This window comes from Drosophila novamexicana, unplaced genomic scaffold (genome assembly GCF_003285875.2).
Source record: "Drosophila novamexicana strain 15010-1031.04,08,12 unplaced genomic scaffold, DnovRS2.1 tig00000820-arrow-pilon, whole genome shotgun sequence".
NCBI classification, from domain to species: domain Eukaryota; kingdom Metazoa; phylum Arthropoda; class Insecta; order Diptera; family Drosophilidae; genus Drosophila; species Drosophila novamexicana.
Window position 1 is genome coordinate 1967012 of NW_020824828.1, and position 22500 is coordinate 1989511.

The window sequence follows — 22500 nt, forward strand, 5'->3', positions numbered from 1 at the left end:
GATGTGCAGATGGAAGTGGAGCATGGGGAGGACGAGGAGGTGGAGCAGGAGCAGCAGCAGCAGCATCAGCATCAGCAGCTGCAGCAGGCAACAACATCAGCGGTTGACAACGATGAGGAGTTAATGGAACAGCAGCAGCAACAACAGTTAGAACAACAAGAGTCATTTGAAGACATGGAACTGGATCTCGAGGAACTGGCATTACCAAACGTGATGCAACATTACGTTGAGTATGCGGAGGAGCAGGAACAAGAACACGAACACGAACATGAGCAGGATCCAGATCCAGAGCAAGATGACAATGTTGAAGAGGATGATAATGACACCATAGTGGAGGACAGCGATGCAACCAGTTGCAGCAGTTGCCTACGCGCCGAAATGGAGGAGGCTGAGTATCAGCAGCAGCTGCAGGAGCAGCAGGAGCAGGAGCAGGAGCAGCAGCAACAGCAGCAGCAGCATCTTGCGACGTCATCAGCTGAATCGCCAGAGCCGCCGTCTCCGCCGTCTCTTCCACCGACAGACATCATCTGAAGCAGTTGCTGTTGCAGTAGCTATCGCAACCTGTACAGCTTTTCTTTGAAGGCCGCCCAAAGTCGTAGGAGCTAAATAAAACATAATACAATAGGCACACACACATAAACACACACGAACACATACACACATTTATACAACTGCTAGGCATTACCATTGTATGAATCGACTTACGCAACAGTTGGACCAACGCTGTTTAATTTCTATCTTTATATCTGGTCAGTTTCCTTGAGACCCCATTCCAATTCCTCCTTTTTTCGTGTACCATTTAAGTTATCTACAATTTTCTTTTCAATTAAGATTTTTTTTTTGTTGCTGCTTTGCTTTAGTATTTACGAGTTTGGACACAGAAATTGCCTAATTGTAATTGTAGTTGTTTAACATGGAAAATTGTAACATAAAAAACCTAAAAAAAAACACACATATTTTATTGCATTTTTGATCTGTTTTCTTTGAATTATGATTTTTTATATTTATTTATTTTGCGCCCAATGGTTTTGCACGCTGGTTGGCGTCTTGGCTTAGCATGTGCAGCAACCAATAAATGAGCAGCTAATCACAGATACACACACACACAAACACAGAAGACACACACACACACAGACACCATACACTGGCATACATAGCACAGGCAACAACCACCACTGCAACCGAACGAACAAGCTACAAAAAAAGAATACAAGAAAATTTTTTTGAATACCATATTGTTTTTTTGTGCGCAATCCAACTACAGATAAAAAACGAAAACCCACAAAACTGTGCTGCAATAATGGATGTGAATTGATATTTGGATATTTGGAACTAATTTCCATATTTGTGTGTGTGCGTATTTTGAGCAATTTGTAAAGTTGTCTCTCTCGAAACGTTTTGGGCAGCAGCAGTATTATTATTAAAATGTAGTTGGGTTTGCTTTGAATTTGCTCTGGTTTTTTGTATCTCAATTGTTAAATCAATTGAGCAGATACGAATAAAAATGAAAACAAAATATAAATATCCATCCACAACAGACATTCAATGTGTGAAAATGATAAACAAATAAAGATAAATAAAAAACCAAGAGTAAAGTAAATTATTAAATAACCATGAAATATCATGATAATTGTCATCTTGTCGTTATATATGTGTGCAATATGTATGTTCTTTAAACTTAATTTTTTTTTTTAATCAGCAAAATAAGCAAAGTAACACAAAAACAAAAAGTAAATATATATTGAACTTAAATTGGTGTAAATTATGCGAACAAAGCAAACAAATATTAAACAAACAAAAATAAAAAATATAAAAAAAAATTCAAGAAAACGGAAGCAGAATGAAATAAGTAATCGACTAAACAGCTTAAGCTAAACAAAAGATGCAGATAAATACATACGTAATTTCCTATTCACACAGCAACAGGATATTTATCCATATGCCGGCGTTTTGCAGCACTCACCACACACACACACACACACACACACACACACACACACACACACACACACACACACACACACATGACACATTTGCCGTTACTTTCTTATACACCGCACCACTCTTTGCCACATTTACGTTTTAGAATTTTGCTGCACGTTTTCACACAACTACTATTTATGCTAACGGTAAAAAGAATATACCTACACACACACACACACATACACACATAAGAAATAACCAAACTAGAGAAAGGAAAAGTATGTTTTCTTTAAATGACTATACATATACATATTGAAACCCACTCCAACAGACACAAGAGGACTTCTAATAAGTGTTTATATATATACAATACATATAAAAAAGCATAATTTTTTTGTCATAATGCAAAATATTTATGTGCTACAAAAGCATTAAAAAAAAAACCAAAAAAATTTTGATGTATAACTTCAATGGAAACAGAAAAAAAAAGAAAGAAATTGATATGAATTGAATGGGAAAAACAAGAGAAATTTAAATGATTTGTATTGTAATGCTAGGCGATAAATATCTGCCGAGTGTAAGGGAATTTGATTGAAAGATTCGAGTTTGTTTTAATTTGCACTTTCAGTTCTAGTATCATTGACTTTACCGTTGAATAACGGTAAACAGATTTTAGTAGCGTTCAATTCTCTTTTATCCAACTCGCAAACTCAAAGAATCGAGCTGCCGCTTCCTTTTAAACAAACAAACAAACACAAAAGACATGAAGAACAAGCTTAAAACTTAGTTTGTAACTTTAATTTCCTATAGTTGCTTTATAGTATATATTATTTACATGTGTATTCATTTCTATAAGTATCGCGTTCTTCGACAGGCTCTATTGAATTTTATTGTGCATGATATGAAGATTGCATAAGTTTTTTGTAAGAATTAGTAAATTATATGAAAACGGTGGAGAAATGGAACATTTAAAAGTATATACGAGTAAGAAGGCATGTGAAGAAAAACCAAAAACAAAAACCAAATGGAATCTTTAATGTGAAATAAAAGTACTTCTTGAAAACCATGTAAGTCTTTTATTTATGGAGTGCTATAAAAATAATCATCAAGAAATTGATATCTTCTCGAATGAAGAGTATACAAGTTATGAATTTGAAAGTAAACACAATATAAAGCATGATATAACGAAGAATTCTGCACCGCTAACTTAAAAATCGCGCCTTTGATTTGTGTGGGTCTTGAAGTAAATAAGCGAGATATACATATTCCTTCAAAAGGGAGGCTTTTAGTTGGGAAAAAATACACAAAAAAAAAATAACAAATCTTTGAAGTCATTTTGGGGTTTCTTGTTTATTAATATTGATCAACAAATTTGATAAATCATTGGCAAGAAATCCGTGCAAGTGCATATGTAGTGTGACCATACCTTTGAAAATGACGCTGAAAGAAATCGGTACAAGGGCAAATGTAGTGCGACCATGCTTTTTGAATATATCGCTGTCGAATTATTTGGTACTTTTTGCAGTATATTTTAAGTAATGTGGCTTATTTAGTAACATATGACGTTGAAAATTGCGTATTTTTTGTGGCCATTGGACAGCAGCTGTTACGCGAACGAGAGAGAATAGTCCAAGCCGAAAGCCGTCGAAATGTTGCGTACGTTGTCGCGCGTTAGTGAATTGCCAATTATTGTAAAACAATTGCAAAAAGTACGTAACTGTAAAGCAGCCGTTGCTGTCACTAACAAAACTCTTGTCACTGTCACCAATACAAACCAACAACAACATACAAAGCAAACCAACAGCAGCAGCAACAATAGCAACAACAACAGCATCAACCGCAACAACAAAAACAACAACCACTGGACAACGCAGCAGCAACAACTTAAAAATCATCTAAGATTTGACAGCAGACGCAGTTATTCATCGTCATTTTTCGGTTTATTCCAGAATGCAGCACAGTCCGGTGTCGCAAAGACCAACAATTATGCTACGGAAGCGACCGTGCAGGTGAATCGAGTAAGTATATTAAGAGATACACCAACAACTAATCCTTTCTAGCCAAAAGAAAACGCTAGTGATTACATAATGCGTCTGTGTGTGGGTGTGTGTGTGCGTGCGTCCGTCCGTCCGTCCGTCCGTTCATTTTTGTATGACCTGATTGCACAGAGTTGCATTTTCGCGTTTTGGTCGTCGATTAGAATCAGAATTGCCGGCGCCAAGGTCACTAACTGACACTGTCTTACAAGCAGCGCGTGACCGACGTCGGCAGCGGCAGCTACACGCACTTTCTTATCAGCATGCAGCAGCAGCAGCAGCAGCAGCTCTGCGCTCTCCAACACTTTAAACTGATCGGCGGGTTATGCAAAAAGAGTGCTGCATTTCTCTCGCACAATTTTTCTGTATCGTGCATTTTAAATAAAATAATTTGTTTCTATGCTGAAAGAACAAATTGAATTCAAATAAGAACGAGATCAAATTAACAGAAAGAGCTTCAAACAATGTTGTATGAACACATAGTATTATAATTATACTAAAAAATACCTGATTTATAAAAAATGGCAACACTTGCATGGAAAACATTGGGCACCTGTCTCCCTTCCGCGCACATTTATTTAGACATTTTCTCACTCACTCGCACACTTTGTATACCTTTCTCTGTCGCTGCTGTGTGCGTCTAATTGGAATAGCCCTTCAAACTACATCGCTTGGAGGAGGGACCCGAGACCACAGTGAAGCTTACAAAGGATGAGGCGCTCAAATACTACACACAGATGCAGACAATCAGACGCATCGAGACGGCCGCAGGCAATCTGTACAAGGAGAAGATCATTCGCGGTTTCTGTCATCTATATTCGGGTCAGGAGGCCTGCGCCGTTGGCATGAAGGCGGCTATGCGGGATGTTGACAATATTATATCGGCATATCGTGTACACGGCTGGACCTATTTGATGGGCGTGCCACCTTTGGGTGTGCTTGGCGAGCTGACAGGTGTACAGAGCGGTTGTGCGCGCGGCAAGGGCGGCTCTATGCACATGTACTCGCCAAATTTCTTCGGCGGCAACGGTATTGTTGGCGCCCAGGTGCCGCTTGGCACCGGCGTCGCTCTTGCCTGCAAGTACAAGGGGAACGGCGGCATGTGCCTTGCACTTTATGGTGATGGTGCTGCCAATCAGGGTCAGGTCTTTGAGGCCTACAACATGGCCTATCTGTGGAAGCTGCCCGTCATCTTTGTCTGCGAGAACAACAACTATGGTTCGTAAATTTGCACATATTCAGCATATATATACAAATAGATATATCTGTATCTAATCGGCGACATTAATTTCTTGACAGGCATGGGCACCAGCTCCGAACGCGCCTCGTGCAATACGGACTACTATACGCGCGGCGATGCCCTGCCCGGCATTTGGGTGGACGGCATGGATGTGCTGGCCGTGCGCAGCGCCACCGAGTTTGCTATCAAGTATGTAAACGAACAAGGGCCACTGGTTATGGAGACGAATACCTATCGGTATTCGGGACATTCCATGTCCGATCCGGGCACATCGTATCGTACGCGCGAGGAAATCCAAGAGGTGCGCCAAAAGCGTGATCCAATCACCTCCTTCAAGGAGCTGTGCATCGAGCTGGGTCTTATTACCACCGATGAAGTTAAGGTCGGTGCTGTCAAGATTTCGAAAAGCAACGTTTTTTTTCTAATTGCAAATTATTGTGCAGGCCATTGATCTGAAGGTGCGCAAGGAAGTGGATGAAGCTACCGCCCTAGCCAAGGGCGGTACTGAGCTGGCTCTTAGCCATTTGTGGACCGATGTCTACTCCAATTGCTTGGAGCCCAAACTGCGCGGCACCAATGGCTACAATATTGATCACATCCAGGAGCGGAAGGGTGTCAATCATTAAACAGTTTAAATGCAACGATTCTATAAGATACATATACCCATACACACACACACACACACACACACAGACACACATGAGCCAGACCTACACACACGCACGCATAACAAGCGAAATCTCTAGATCTTAAGCCCAAAGTTGATGTTAGAAAATTTTGTTTTTTCGAGTAGATAAAATGCGTATACTACTCGATTTGAACGCGTGCAATTGTGAATGAATAATAATTTTTGTTTAGACACACACAGACACACACAAACACAGACAAATACAGACCAGTACAAAGACAGACAGATACAAAGACACAAGGTAGCTAACCACGAATTATGCACACCCTGCCCTACCCCCCCTAAGACACACTTAAGACCCAAAGTCAATCACTCAACCTGGGTTAGTGGCAACAGCAACGGATATTATATGAACGTGTTCAATATGGTTAAAGCGAGGTGTAAATTGTTGAAATATAAAGTAAATACATACGTAAACAGGTTGTGACATTTTATGAACTATTTGGGCAATTGAAAAACGCAGCTAATGAAAAGAATATATGGAGCAGATTATATACAGGTTTTACTCGGTAACCCGGTTTACAACTTTCGTAAGCTTTTCTTGCTTTTGTTACTATGAGATCTTTATAATATTATAGTTCGACGTTGATAAATGTTGTTGTTTATTATATGTGCTGTAAATGTGCATTAAGATTTAGACGTATCAGACTTATCAATGGGCTATCAATGAAAACAAAAAAAAAAACCCCTTCAATTTTATGCAATTTTTTCTATGATACCTATATGAAATAGTTGGGACAGAAAAAGAAAAACCAAAATATGTTTATTATAAACGCAGATCACATTGAAATATCAATCCTTAACTGAAATGTTTCATGAGAGTGTTTATTGTTTTATTTATTTTTTTTTTTGGCATTTTTATTTCGAAATTCTGTTACATCTTTCAATGCGGCGGTATTTTAAAATTATACTAAATAATTGGTAATATCTTAACTCTTTCGAAGATACATAAGCAATATTTGTAAATTGACAGTGGGTAGGCCAAACGGCGACCTACGGGGCTTAGCAGAAGCTGTAGCTGGATCCGCTAAAACAAGCTAAAGAAATGCTGTCAGCAGCTAAACGAACGGCCAAGGGCCGTCAGTCTTATATGCAATTGCAGTTACTCTATAATTTTTGCGGGGGTAAGTGTAAGGCGCGATTTATTTGGCGGCCGCAACGTCATTTGAGTTCGGGCTGCTCAACGCTGACGCTGGAAAACGTAAGTTGCATATTTGGTCAAAAACATGATCATCCATTGAGCTGCAGTCTTCTTCGCAGACTTTCAAGTGCTATGAGCTGGATAAGGGCCCACCCACGGATGTTGAACTGTCGCGTGAAGATGCATTGAAAATGTACAAGCAAATGGTGGAGGTACGTCGCATTGAGGTCGCCTCCGGCAACTTGTACAAGTCGAAGCACGTACGCGGCTTCTGTCATCTATATATTGGCCAGGAGGCCATTGCCGTTGGCATGTGTGCCGTACTCCGTAAAAATGATAGCGTTATTACAGCATATCGTGCCCATGGCTGGTCCCATTTGATGGGCGTTCCGCCATTGGGCGTAATTGGTGAACTGGTCGGCGTTAAGGGCGGTTGCAGTCGCGGGAAGGGTGGCTCTATGCATATGTATAGCGATAACTTCTTTGGCGGCAATGGCATTGTTGGCGCCCAGGTGCCGCTGGGCGCTGGCATTGGGCTGGCTCATCGCTTTCGTGGCGATGGCGGCGTTTGTGTAACGTGCTATGGCGACGGTGCGGCCAATCAAGGTCAAGTGTATGAGGCCTTCAACATGGCCAAACTGTGGTGCCTGCCCTGCATCTTCGTCTGTGAGAATAATCACTATGGCATGGGCACTCACATGGATCGGCATGCTGCCCTGACAGATTTCTATATGCGTGGGCAATATATACCCGGCCTCTGGGTCGATGGCAACCAGGTGCTGGCCGTGCGCAGTGCTACACAATTTGCCATTGATTATGTGAAGAAACATGGTCCCATTGTTCTGGAGATGTACACGTACCGCTTCGAGGGACACTCAATGTCCGATCCGGGCACATCATATCGTTCGCGAGATGAGATCAAAAAGGTGCGTTCGGAACGGGATCCTATCGAAAGTTTCCGGAAACAAATAATTGCACTATGCTTGGCCGATGAGGAGGAGCTCAAGAAAATCGATGTTGCGGTCCGCAAAGAGATCGATGGGGTATCCAAAAAGGTGCTGGCCGATCGCGAAGTAGGTATGGAAGAGCTTGTCGCCGATATATATTCAAAAAATATGGAACCCAAAATACGCGGCGTCTCCGGCTATATGCTCGACCATAAACGCATCTCGGAGGTTTGCTTTGGCAAGCCCAAGCGTACGCCGCCTGAGGAGATCAACAATGTGCCCGTCGGTGATGCAGCACTTATGGCCGCCCAGCTGGACGCAAAGCAGAAGCAGGACGCCAAGAAATCCAAAGGAAAGCCAACCAAAGAGGGTAAGCCAGAAGGGTCTGGTGATGTTCAGAAAGGCGCTAAGCCAGCGGATGATGGTAAAAAGGATGCTGAAAACGATAATAAGCCGGCAGCAGGGGAAGGTGTTGCTAAAAAATCCGATAAGCCACCAACTGCAACAGTACCACCAGCTGCAGCACCACCAGCTGCAGCACCACCAGCTGCAACACCAGCAGCTGCCACGCCACCAAAGGGGGCCGGCGATAAGCCGAAAAGCGGAGATAAGCCAAAAGAAGGCGATAAGCAGAAAGGCGACGACAAGTCAAAAGCCTGAATGAAACAAAAGACACGATCATTAAAATTAGAAGGAAGAATTTGAACTTCCAAGTTACTCCACTCAGAAAAAAAAATAAATTTTGGCAACATAAGCTGTATCAGCTTTGTGCTTTTTACCAAGTTAACAATTAAGTCAATACTAGCTTTGCCAGCTACCCTTGCCGCAGTGTTCTACACATAGACAGCTGTGTGAGCTTTTTGAAAGCAGCGCTGCCCTGGCTGGGCAGGTCGTGTGCTTTGCTTGACCAGCTCTCGCTTTAGCTTTTCACATTTTCCAGGCACATGTCGACATAAGAGCTCTGGCGACATGTTTTGGATTTGAGCTTTGGCGCGTTTGTCGTTTAAGCAAACGCAACTTGGAGCTTTGAGCTTTTGGCAGGCAACTGCTGGTAGGAGCTGTGCGACAGCTTTTATTGCTTGAGCTTTATTTAAGCAGCCCTTGCACTGACACCTGTAAGAGCTTTTGCGCATTTCGATGCGTTTTTGTTCTTTTCATCTCTCTCTCTCTCTCTCTCTCTCTCTCTCTGTCTCTCTCTCTCTCTGTTTCGCGCTGTCTTTATCACTCTCTGCAATTGGCGCAAATCGAGTACGACGCGTTTCATTCATTTATCAAGCCGTTAAATGGCAGCTGCCCACGCGCTCACTGTCTGCCCAGCCTACCCTAAGCAACACCAAACCCCCGCCCCATGTGCGCAGCCATAACGAGCCCCCCCCCCCTCGCAACTGTAAACCCAAAGACCAGCCCGTCGCTGGCGGGACTTGTGCCTGTTGCGTGTCGGCATTCGATCTGCGCTGTGTTAGTCAGTCTCATCGCGATGCTCTGGCGTTGATCTTCACGTGCGCTGCGACGGAATTCGTGGTGCTCTTCAAACTGCTTCCTCTTCATCATTTTGTTTAACGTTATGTTTTTTTTGTTTGTTGTTGTTGTGTTTTGTGCTTTGTTTTTGTTTTTGTTTAAGCCGCGTGCTGCGTGGGTGCTGAATATTGTGTGAATGCTGAATATCTTCAATATGTTTAATAATAAACGATCGTTTCACATTTGATTTTCGTTGGCAGCAGTCTATTGGCAAATATAAATAAATATAATAATAATTCAATAAGCTGAATTTGGCGGCTTTTACACACATACATTATTTTCATTTTGTTTATTTACGGTATTTTAAAAAATGCAATATGTATATATTCATATTTGGTGAATAAGATATATCTATTTCTATATCTATTTTTTTTTTTTTTTTGCATAAAAAATTGCACATTTTTCGAAATTTATGTAAAATATTTTCAAACTTTTGGATTTTATTTTCTTCCGATTTTAATATTGTTTTTAATTTCTATCTAATATTTATCGTTATTTTTGAAAATCTTTTTATGCACTCGAAATTTTCGAAATTTTTTTAAAATAGCAAATTTTTGGTGCTTATTTTTCTGATTTGATATTGTTTTAATAATTTCTTAAATATCTTTTGCCACATTTACGAATTTTCCAATATTTGTCCGTTATTTTTGGTAAATATTTTTCCAAATTTTCGTATTTTATGCAAGATTTTTTCAACTTTTTGGTTTTTATTTGTTCTGATTTTAATATTGTTTTAATAAATGCTTACATATCTTTTGATAAATTTATTCATTTTCTAAAATTTGTCCGTTGTTTTAATTAACTAGTTTTTAACCCTCGAAATTTTCGATATTTATGAAAAATATTTTCAACTTTTAAGTTTTGATTTTTCAGATTTTTATATTGTTTGAATTATTTATTTTATTTATTAATTTTCGAATATTTGTCCGTTATGTGCTAAATTATTTTTATACCTTCTACAAGAGAGTTTTAAAATGTTGTTCGTCTGTTATTCAGCCGGATCGCATCACTATATCATATAACCTATACCATAGGAACAATCGGTCACAAATTTAGTTTATGTGTTAACAAAGTTTTTGATTTCGAGATATCTTGAACCAACTATTTCATAATGCTCATGATGCTCCTTAGATGTGATTAAAAACTTATTGGCATTACAAGTATCGCTTGAATGTGAGTTTGTCTTTGGGAAATTGTTTTGCTTTTTTGTGAGCCTCACAATTCTCCTCACACATCTGCATCAGCATGAGCCTTATGCCGCAGTTTTTCGTTCTTTCTTTTTTTTTATTATTTTATTTAACAAACAATTTCAAATTTGACTATCAATAATATTTCGTTTAGCTTTGCTGATACTTTTCACATATACATATATACTTTTGATGGGCTACCATTTAATACTTTATATGTTTTTTGATTGTTATGTTTTCGCGTTATTTTTATTATCGCTTTATGGCAAATTTTTTTATTTTTTTTATTTTCGTTTTCTATTTTTGGGTAGTATTAAACGCAAGTGTTGACACTTTAATTTTATTTAATTTTGTTTTACACATTTCGATAATATATTTTTTTTTATACATTTTTTATATGATTTTATTGTATATATTAACACCCCGCCATGTGAATAGTTTCATTTAAATTCTTTGCCATTTTTCTTTATATTTTATATAAATTATATAAATTTTTTTTATGTCAAATATTTTTAGCGTAAATTTGAAAAGTTAAAGTGAAAAAAGTTAAAGTTCTGTTGCAAGTTGTTGTAATGAATAAGTACATATAGTTAATTGTGTGGTGCTAAAATTTATATAAATATATACACATATATATGCATATATGTGTGCTAAAGACTGTACGACAAATCTTTTGGGAGCAACGACAAACATATTCCAAGGTAATGACATGTGTTCTATGCATAATTAAGTGTTTCTCAATTTATTTATTTATAATGCTCAACATTATTGAGCGCTTAAAGCTGAAGTCAGGTGCTGAGACAGCCAAAGGGTAAAAATATCTGTAGATCTATATTATAAACATATGCATATAGCTATACAGGCATAGGTATCCACAAAACGCAGGTGTGTCTTGCTGTCCGTTGTCTTTCAAGTGACACACTTGACTGGCAGTTAAGAGCAGCCGAACTTGTACTCTGTGCTTGTGTATATGCATAGGGTATATAGCATATGTACTCGTACTCCTCATACACTTATACATGAAACGCAGCTGATCTGGCATTTTTTGGTATTTCCGCTACATTTGCATAGCCGAATTTGAAATGCCCAATGCCCCCCTGCCGTTTAGAGCGCGTAAGATCTGATGGTTATACGGACATATGCGATGCGGCGATAGCCCATTAAAATAATGCCAAGGAATCGCACACACTGTGCGCTTCGCAGCGCGTTTCATTCCAATTGATATTGCACATTTACATTGCCATGCAAAATGGTGACAATTTTTTGGGCACATTTCGTATGCCCGCAGCCATCAGCCAGCATTCGAGAGTGAAAATGATATTATCTAAATTTAGATTTCGGAATTTGGTTTGATTTTTCAATTAATTCTTTTGTCTGTGGAGTTGTCGTATTGCGTGACTCGTTAAGTATTTGGAATAGGATCTATCTGAGCTCCAAAAGGTGCTCACTTTGTGCCGTTGGAAGGCAGCTAAGAATGCAATACCTACAGATAACGTATTCCTATCATTCTCACAGAGTTTCAAAGAATATATAAATATCAATTTATCAATCTTTGTCCAGAAACTCACTGCTCCAAACGAACCCAACAATAGTGACGCCCATCAATGCAAGAGCTTCCTAACCAAATACGGATCGAGTCTCTATTAAATGTCGGATATTCTTTAAGCCAGTGTGCAAAAACGTTTAGAGAAATTAGTTCATATTTTACTTGTGCCAGGGCTCCAAATCGGTTATGAACTAAATCGGTTCAAGCTCCGAATTCCAATTTATTTGAACCGAACCATATATATTTTTCGAAAATGTTTGAAAATGAAAACTTCTGAGAACACACAGGCTCAAGGCAGTATTCAAAATATAATATAAAAGAGATAAAGACAAATCAAGGTTTGGAACAAAACCTCAGCTTCTGTATATAGAACATTTTATTCACGAACCGAACCTAAAGGCAGGCAGTTGCTTCGAACCGCGAACCGAACTACTGACCAATTTGTTTTTGGACTTGCAGCTGGACTTAAGAAATCTGGATCTTTTAAAATCTGCCATGAATAAAATTAATAATACCATCAAAAAACATTCTATTGGCGACCATGGCGTATACGCAACTCACAAGAGCCACGCACATATGTGTGTATCAAATAGGTATATTGATGTATATTTGTGTATGTGAATTGCCACAATGCTTGAGCATTATACTCTGCACTGAATGCCCAAAACACAAACGCTTTCATGTTGAACTCAAATTACGCAAATGCTTTCAATTTCTTCGACCTTAGATGTGCGGGCTGAGGGGCAGTCGAAGCGCTTATAAAGATTGAATAAGCCAAGGAAACAACAAACGACAGCTCATCCCGCATTTAATAAATAGACATAGTCACAACTACATACTTGAAAATCATCGTGCAATTGAATAATTGAACAATAATGTGGCTGGTGTTGTCATTTTGTGCAACGTATAATCAATTGTTGTCGCTCTACATTTTCGGGTGTGCGTTGCCTTTATGTTCTCATATTTCTTATTTATTTAAGAAGACTGTTGCACAATTTGTAATTATAACAGACTAAGCCCATCTTGTTGTCAATGTGCTCATTCTTTTAAGAATAGTGTTACACAATGAATTAATATAGCAGAGTTGCTATAGGAAGTGTTTCGAGCATCTAGGCTAAGCCCATTTTGTTCCCATACTTATTTTTTGTTTAGCTAATAAATAAAGCTGAGTTGCTTTAGTAATCTTCTCTGCATTCCTCTTTTTAATTTAAAAACAGTGCTGCACAATAAAAAAAATATAGCAGTGTTGCTATATAGAACGTGCTTCGAGTATTTGGGCAAAATCCATCGAGTCAATTTTCCAGTTTTATTGTCATAACTTTTTATCACAATTTGTTTGAGTCTTCTTGTTTATATTGTCAATTTCCCTTTTTGTTTTTCTTTGCTCAATTTCAACAATTTGTACAACTATAACAAAAACTGATGACGGGACCTTGAATCAAAATAGATTTTTATGCGCGACGTTCGCCGATCTCCGCACGTCACCAAATGCCATCTAAAAAGACCAAATGAATATTTTTGGCCCGTATTTGTATAAGATTTTTCGGTTCGGTTCTGTTCCGTTCAGTCTATTTTCTTTTGCCTTTCTTTTTGAAATATTTTCTAAAATGCTCGTTAGAGAAAAATGCAATTGCTATAAAATACAAATGCCTTTGTATCTGATAAGTTCGATCCGAACTCAAGTGGCTCTCCACAAAAGAACTAGATTTATACTCACCGCAAATGGAAATGAACAAGGAACAAATAAGAAAACTGCCACTGCAAAACTGAGTGCATGACTACAGAATACCCGGAATTATGAATATGTTTGCGTTTAGCTTTTCTTATTGATATAATTATTGTAGAACATAATGGAATCTGAGCAGCTGCAAGAAAGTTTTTATAAGATCTTAACAAAATATGATTTACAATTAAGAAAGAAAGGATACAGAAGTATTTCATTGTTACATGTCTGCAAATCCAACAAAAGTGGTCAGAGGTACGTTTCGAGCCCATTTGGGTTTCTTTTATAAACCTTTTCTACATCTAGAAACTTCGTCTTCATCTATTTTAATATACTTACATATTTTTAATTTGACTTAAATGCAGACAAATTGACAAAGCTCGTCATATTTTCAAACAGTTTTGTTTTCTGTTTGGAATTCCTGGATCCCCGCACCTGCGGGGAAGAGAATAGAGAATTAGCAGAATACGAGCAGTATACCCTGTTATAAAAGTCGTGTTTACGTTTACCTCCTTCCTTTGGAGCATACTAATAAAAAGACAGTCTTTAAGATTTTTGTAATATTTTATTTACAAGCTTCACAAAGGAGCACACTTTTCTAAAGTCCGAGTGATTTTGAACTCAAAATAAAACATAAAAGTAAGCATTTGATACAACATACTCGTAACATTTTTTTATATCTAATTGCTTTTGCGTAGCTTAAAATTTATTTAAAATTTTGAAAGTTACTTTTACCAAGTTACTTTTTGCATTCAAAGATTGGGCTAAAAGTCAAATCCATATAACATATGTACATTCCTTAGGTATAATTGGCAGAATATAACTGATATGCAGAACATGGACCAGAACACGAACCTTTATAGCTAGTCAATAAGCTTTAGTTGTTGTTGTTGATGTTCTTGTTGTTTTAGTTGTTGTTGTTGCTGTTGCTGTTGGGCTTGTTGTAAAAATTGAAGCACACATCGCTTGTGTGCAATCTTTTTTATATTGCATTTTAATCGAACATCGGCCGTGACAGTTAACTGCTGAGTTTATACATGGTCCATTAATTGCTCGGGGATGCCAACCAAAACTGATAAAAAAGTTCATAGTTGAAAACGAAAGAGAAGACAAACCAATTTGCGAAAAGTTGTCAAAAAATAATAAGCGAAAATTGTTGGGAGATACTTTGACAACAAGTTCATGTAAAAGTCAAAACAGACAGAAATTGGCTTGAGTTTCCGCTGCGAGTATTTGATCTAATAATATTTTGATGTTTCGTCAAATCTTCAAGTGCTGCGTTTTTAAAAAATAAGATTTATTGTGACACCAAAAGTTATATCGACAATGATACTTGATTTTATCTTTTAAACGTGTATCGCCCCTCTACTCGAATCTCAATAAATCAAGTAATGCTTATTCGAGTTTGTGTCGTTTTTGGTAATATGAGTAGGAAATATAAGTATGTGTTGGAAATACAAGTAGGTTTCACGCCGACATACCTGGTATACCTTTGATTTTCACCTGCCCCAATTTGATCCCTCTTTCGACTCTCCTATTAAACTCTCTCCCTTTCTCCACTACTCTTAATCTCTCTATACCTCTCTCTCTGTCTCTCCTTCTCTCACTCTCTCCTTTGCCTTTTTTCCGGCAATCTTCCATCTCGCTTATATACACTGCCTTGCTCCTGCGCTCGCTCCCTCTTATTAATCTGTTTCCACTCGCTATTCGTCTTGCCTAGTTATCACCTTTCTATGCAGTTCTCATGGCCTCTAGAACGTCTGATGTATTCTGTTTTTCAGTGGTAAACAATTCCATTTAGTTTTTGTGTTTATATTTCGTTATGGCATTTGCGGAAAACCGGGAAAACTGTAATGCCTCTTCTGCAATTAGATATCTAGTCGATTGGCTCGTGTCAGAAACGACAAATATAATGCGATTCCTCAAAGCCATAACAATAACAATAAAAATATCAAACGCAAACGAAACAAAAACCCCGAACAGATGTCAAAAGCGACAAAAACTGGTAAAATGTGGTCAGTGCAATATGCGGACGACGTAATAGCCCACGTATTATTTATTTTATGTTATAAATAGAAGCCAACAAAATAGAAAAAAAAAAACATAACAAAGTAAAGAAAAATAGAGAAAAGAAAAGCCAACGAATGCGTGCTTCAGTCAGGACTGATAGACTTCATAATACTCTGCAGTAGTTGAGGTTTCTTAATGAAGCGTTATTATTTATGTATGTGTGTGCTTTAATACGTGTAGCTGAGTTAAAAAGATATTGTGTGCCCAGCTCAGATCCGGGCTGCTTACGCAAGAGTTCTGCTCGCCTTCTCGGGAAGGGAGGTCGAGCAACTCTTCCTGACCTAGGGTGTTCCAGGCGCAATAGACAGTTCTTGTTTTAGTTCTATTGCCTCTCTATTGTAATTATGATGATCTACATAATGATTATATAAAAAAATAGTTTTTATTAGGATATAAATAGGATATATCAGAGCTTATATATTATATTTAATATCTGTAGTAGATATAGGCGAAGGCTGTGGGCCACGACGGGCCTGGACCTGGAAAAATCTAGAAAACTTATATAAATATAATAAAAATCAAAAATATATAATATATGTTATGAAGGATGTTTCAAGCTGCCCCATTTCATACCCTCGCCACACACCTTTGAAAACTACAGGGTATTATGACTGAAGAAAAAAATGGACAGAGAAAAGCAAAAAGCGAAAAGCAACTTGCAGATAAGACTAATTCAAGCGAAATGTTTTCTCTTTTTCGAGAATCGCAACAAAAACAATTGAAATGCGAGGGAAAACGTAACAAAACGAGTGAAAAGGCAAAACGAAAACGAAATTTTAAATCAAATGCAGATGATTTCAGAGGCAGGTGAAAACAATGACAGTAGATAATGTGTGTGTGTGTGTGTGTGTTGTGTTGTGCTGATCCATTAGGCAAAAGATGGCCTGATTCAGCCTAATGACGAATCTTGGACAAGTGTGAAAACTCAAATGGAAAATGAGTCCAGAATCCGGATTGACAACTCAATGTCGCTGGGAATTTGATAGTTGAGTGTCTCATGTTACTGTTGTTGTTGTGGATTCTTTTGTTGTTTTTGTTGTTGTTACTATTGTTGGTGGCACGTCAACTAGCACAGCTGCATAATTGAATCAGTGCGAAAATTCAGAGAGCTTTTAGCTATTTGCAAACTTAAATTGATGATGACAAAAGCCCAAAAGAACACAAAGAAAAGTATAATCAAAAATTTAAAAGCTAAGATCAGCTAAAACTGCACATTGCAAAGTATATTTAATCTATTTAACTTGTTCAATAAAGAAACAATTAAAATTTTGGTCTTTGGCTGTTCCTTGATTAAATATTTTTGCAGTCATTTGGGGATTACACGATATCTCAGTTGGCAGGCATTAAGCTTCATAATATCCAACAATATAATATATATATTATTATTATATATTAATAATATATTAATTTACATTTTGTATAATCTTATTATTATTATTCACTTAAAACCCATTTCGATGATATTAAGTCAAAATGATAAAAGAATAGAGAGTGAGAGTTTTACAAATATCTAAAAACTTACAAATATAAATTGAGCAAATTCAATTTTCCACCATCTTTTTCCAAGGATCTTATAAGATGAGATAGAGACCGATGTGCATAAGGCTTAAATCAAACACTGAAAAATATTTCTTGATTTTGTAAATTCTTTAGAAAACGAAAAATGTCCCTAACTTTTTGCAATATTATACAAATACTTCTTTTATTAGACGGCGATTTTCCAAAATATAAGCGAAATAAATGTCAACATGCTTATACCTTAAACCGACGGAACAGTTTTTCCTTCAAAAACTGAATTTTTCCTATTTAACAGCTATAACGATTTGCGATGCGACTGTACAATAAATAAATAATGACTCATATAAATGCTATATAAATGTCTCAAATGTCTCAATAAAATGCCAAACCTATTCGATAATTTTCCAAGAATATGAAAACAATATAAAATTGCCCTCTGTTTATAGTGGGAACTTAATTAAATCGAACTATACCCAGATATTAAATGGTTGCATTTGTGAATGCCAGGCACGTCGTCGCCTGTGCTGATGCGATATGGTGCCGTAATTTAAATAGTTCACATAAAAAGTATTAAATCAAAATTGAAATGCAATAAAGCGGTAAGAGCTAAATAATTGACATGTCCCCTCTTTTGGCAAACAAAACGCATTTTAAATTTAATTTGCCAATATTGTCAGACCAAATATACGATGTGCATACACGCAGGCCCACAAACATGCCCACCTATATACGCATACATATATAAGGCATAATCTCGACTATATGCATGCATATATACATATATGTATATACCTTCATATGCATATATGAATACCGCTAGGCGCATGTGTGTGCCTGTATTTATTTAAAGCTCATATCGTGCATAGGCACGTCAAGGCACGTGCGCGGCTTAAAAGTTGGCAAAATGAATACTGAAACGAGAATCGCAAATCACAAGCGCAAAATTTATGCACGTGACGAATTCGGTTGACCCGGCTAAAAAGAGCGCGTCTGACGCACTAAAAACGTGGCATTAATTGATTAATTATGCAAATTTAAATGTCATGCTGGCCAAAACAAACAGCACAAAAAAGAAATAAGAAAAAAAAATGGAATATTTCGAATTGAAATGGATTAGAGTGCTGCAAAATGCTTAACCAATGAATACACTATTTAGGGCCATCATCCTGTCATTTACAACACTGACACCAGCTGCAACAGGAAACTGAAGGGCCCCCCAACAGCTGAACAGTTATGGCTCGGGGGAACAGACTGTCATAGCTAGAGCTTCTGGCCTTAAGTTAGCTTAATTGTATTAAGTCAATAAAATTTATTAGTATTAAATTTATTTCAACTTACATATTTGATAGAATTTTACGCTTTGTACAATTTTAACTCACGTTTTGCATATTTGTGGATTAACTTTTCCGGGCAGCTTATCCACATTGTAAATATTTAAAATGTGAAATTTATTTGGAAAGTTCTTACAAAGCATACCATAAATATTTATTATGCATACTTAAATGGAACATTGTCTGTTTCTATTCGGTTAAACGGTGTTGTAAAATGCAAATTTACTGCAAAATCGAGATTAATATTGTTTCATTCACGTTGCCCATGCACAAATTTTTAAGTTCATCTAATATCTTGACAGACTTTTTCTCACTTAAGTTCCAACTAAGTTAATTCAAGTGCTGAGCTCTGAGCTGAGCTCTTAGTTCTAATTGTGTATATCTTTTAAGAGCTCACTAAATGTATACTTAGCTGTATGTGCTGTAAAGTGTTTATGACTTAATGCAAACCATTACGTTTGATGCAATTGTCGATGACAATTTCATGGGGTTTACGCAACGCTAAGCTCGGATGTAAATCAGTAAAGTGCCTTAATGCATGACAGTGTGCGTGACGAATGCTTGATGCCCATTGAAAGGGTATATAAAACGTCGAAATGCAGCAGCAAAGCCGCCAGACAATTACACATAAACAAACAGCAGCTCACAGGCTCAGTAATTCCCATGCACCAGTTACAGCACTCGTAAGCTCGTACACACACACACACACACACACACACACACACACACACACACACAAATATTAACACATTTTTAAAAACCTCTCACACATACTGGCACACTAATTAAGTGGCTTTGGCTCGCTTGGCCAGCATCATTGCGCGTGCCAATGTCCAGAGTTGCCACCTGTGCGTATACGTAATTAATTCCATTATAATCTCTTACGCATAATAAAACAACAGAGCAAACAACGTAGAGCAAAAACAACAATAACAACGTCAAGCAGCAGACAGCAGGCAGCAGGCATCATAAAACATTTCGCCTTGTCCCAGTGTCCACAGTCCATGGATCTGGGTTCCAGTCCAGGGCTATGAAAATCCTCAACATGCGCCTGCAATTAATTGACACTGAATTCATTTTCATTGAATTAAATTATATCGTATATGCCGGTCTGTATATGCAAATACTTGTGTATATATTTATGCTGGCATAATTTGCTTTCGGCTCGACTCTAAAAATATACGAAAAAACTGAAGACAGCATGCCAATGGCACTGCCACTCCCCCTAGCGCTCACAGCGCCCCCATATAGCAGGCCATTCTAAAAGCTCATAAATATTTGTTGTTCGGCTTTTTGCGCGATTTTTATGAGGTACGGCCGAATTTTGTTTATAAACAAAAGTAAAGAAATAACCAATTGATGGACACTGCCAACAAATGATGGCTTAATAATAATAACAAAAGGCAACAACAATAATAACAATAACACAAGAGCAAATGGCTGCGCCAGCTAACAACAAATGCATAGTCCAAATTAATTGTATAAATAAACACAGGCAATAAAGCTAAAGCGAAAAGAAAGCAAGTAGGAAACGTTGCACACAGAAACTACCGACTGCTGTATACTCTGTGGGAAGAACGTAAGCTGTCTAGGCAAGCCTAATTTGTGGGCATGGCATTTCCAATTTTGCATATGCTTTACAAGAAGTGAAACGTAAATCTATAAACTAAATGTGTTGGCTTAAAAATTAAATTTCCCATATATTGAATACTTACAGGTATTAGAACTCTAACGCTTAGTCAACGTTCTAATCAAGTGATTAATCTTGTAGAAAATATAATGACCCGACTTTATACGTTATGTGACTATATATTTGCACGTCTGTCTGTTTCTATGCAAGCTAGCCGCTCCGTAATAAAGTTATCGTCATGATACTTCGTCATTGTGTTCAAGACAGTTCATATAATTCCGACTTCAGCCGGATTGGACCACTCTATATATATATATATATATAGCTTCCTTAGAAATTATCAATCGATGATTAAGTTCTTGTAGCAAACACAGATAGTTTGACAAAGCCTGGTATTTACGAGTTTTACAATACCTATGAAAGAGCAGAATCTAACCAACATGAAACAAGTACATCATATAGCTCTGTAATGAGGATCGGAAAGAATTTAAAATTTAGTTATTGTATGAAAAGCTTTTCAATATTTTAAGTATGTGAAGCGAAGTTTAGCATTAAGAAGTTTCTCTTTTCTAACATATCTGATTAGCCTTATCGAATCGGACTTATTTATTATATGTTTATAGATCTTATCGTTCGGAAACAAAGCTTACATCTAAAAACATTTCTGAGCCACATGCGTGCAAGCGTATTTCATTGTTGGTATGCTGCATTTTCCTGTTTTGATTTGTAATTTTTGAGGGCGTGACTAAAATATTTGTTTAGCTCAACCAACAAACAAAATTTTGGCTTCTCTAGATCAGTGTGAGTTATAGAATTTAACGATTTGTGTGGGCGAAAACAAATCTTAACACTGAGGCCCGCACGTCTCTATACTTCCCCATTCTAAAAACAATTGCTTCTTATATAACAATAGTATTTATTTATAGGAACAGCTTGCTTAAATGTACATATATCCAGCATCAAGGTTTTATTTTTGAAATTGTGCTTGTAATTTCATATCTATTTTCACAGCAAATGTAGAAAATTGAATATCATGACAATAGCATGATAAACACAGCAAGAAAAAGAAAAGACAACAGAAATTTATTTAATGCAATTAAGGTAAAATAGAAACATGTGTTTTGGCATTGTTTGGAACTTGAATGCGAGTATACCAATGTTTATAAATACATGCAGCTGTAGGATAAATATGTATTAAATTTGTTTTTCGTGCCGTTTAACATCTGAAGAGATTGAATTATCTTTCTGCATATGTAGTTATGCACTAAGCAAATTACACTCTCTATTAGGAGGATGAGAATTTTTTTTAAATTCACAAGGATATAAAGTGTGGGTTGGATTAAGTACGAAAGGAGATGGGATGAATAGTAGAGAGAGAGAGAGAGAAACAGACAGAGAAAGGCAGAAAAAAGAAAAGTAAACTAGAGCGAGAATGAGCTTATTAGATTACCAGCGCAGCTTGTTAATGTTTCTCTTAATAGTAAACCATAAGAGCCTACTTAAATACATGAGAATCGCATAGTAGGGCGATATTTAAAAACACTTTTTGTTTGATTTGCAGCGTTAAAAGTTATGAAACGAAATAAATATGGTCTGCATGCGGCCTAGCAGGGGCCTTACTTGCTTAAATGAATGCTTAATAAATGTCTGTGCATGCTTCTGATGGTGGCATAAGCATTAGTTGCAAGCTGAGCGACAGTGTTGCCACTGTTTCGAGCAACGCACACGAAACAAGGTCGGTAACAATGTTGTTTTCTCTACTGTGCGCGATATGCGAATAGGAATGAGAACCCTGCTGGCACAAAACATGTGCAACAATGTTTTTATTTGCCAGCGCTTATTTTTAGTTACTTTTTTTTGTTTTTTATATGTTTTTCCCACTTTTTTTTTTGGACAAGGTTCGTGTCTTGCCTGAGCGGCGTCTGGCGTGAAAATAACTTTCTAAATAAACGCAACGTATAGATGGTAACAAAGGGGGCAAGCTCACAGCTACACACACACA

The 22500-nt window shown here is 37.4% G+C and overlaps 3 protein-coding genes across 5 annotated transcripts in view; all 3 read left to right on the forward strand.

Annotated features, from left to right (window-relative positions):
* Positions 1 to 3530: 3530 nt before the first annotated feature.
* Positions 3531 to 6304, forward strand: LOC115764267 (pyruvate dehydrogenase E1 component subunit alpha, mitochondrial). Its single transcript, XM_030707190.1, has 5 exons — positions 3531 to 3632; positions 3873 to 3941; positions 4613 to 5177; positions 5259 to 5581; positions 5643 to 6304. Exons 1-5 carry the CDS (start codon positions 3573 to 3575, stop codon positions 5823 to 5825), a joined length of 1200 nt encoding a protein of 399 aa, XP_030563050.1. The 5' UTR covers positions 3531 to 3572; the 3' UTR covers positions 5826 to 6304.
* A 436-nt stretch (positions 6305 to 6740) lies between these two features.
* Positions 6741 to 8762, forward strand: LOC115764266 (pyruvate dehydrogenase E1 component subunit alpha, mitochondrial). The gene is made up of 2 exons (XM_030707188.1): positions 6741 to 7088; positions 7148 to 8762. Exons 1-2 carry the CDS (start codon positions 6933 to 6935, stop codon positions 8633 to 8635), a joined length of 1644 nt encoding a protein of 547 aa, XP_030563048.1. The 5' UTR covers positions 6741 to 6932; the 3' UTR covers positions 8636 to 8762.
* A 671-nt stretch (positions 8763 to 9433) lies between these two features.
* Positions 9434 to 22500, forward strand: part of LOC115764302 — a 29468-nt gene continuing 16401 nt past the window's right edge. The window contains exons 1-2 of one of the 3 annotated variants that reach the window (XM_030707238.1): positions 9434 to 9496; positions 11197 to 11381. The gene's annotated coding sequence lies outside the window, so the exon portion shown is untranslated. Of the gene's footprint in view, positions 9624 to 11196; positions 11382 to 22500 lie in introns of all 3 variants that reach the window. The other 2 variants (XM_030707237.1, XM_030707236.1) reach the window with 2 other exon arrangements.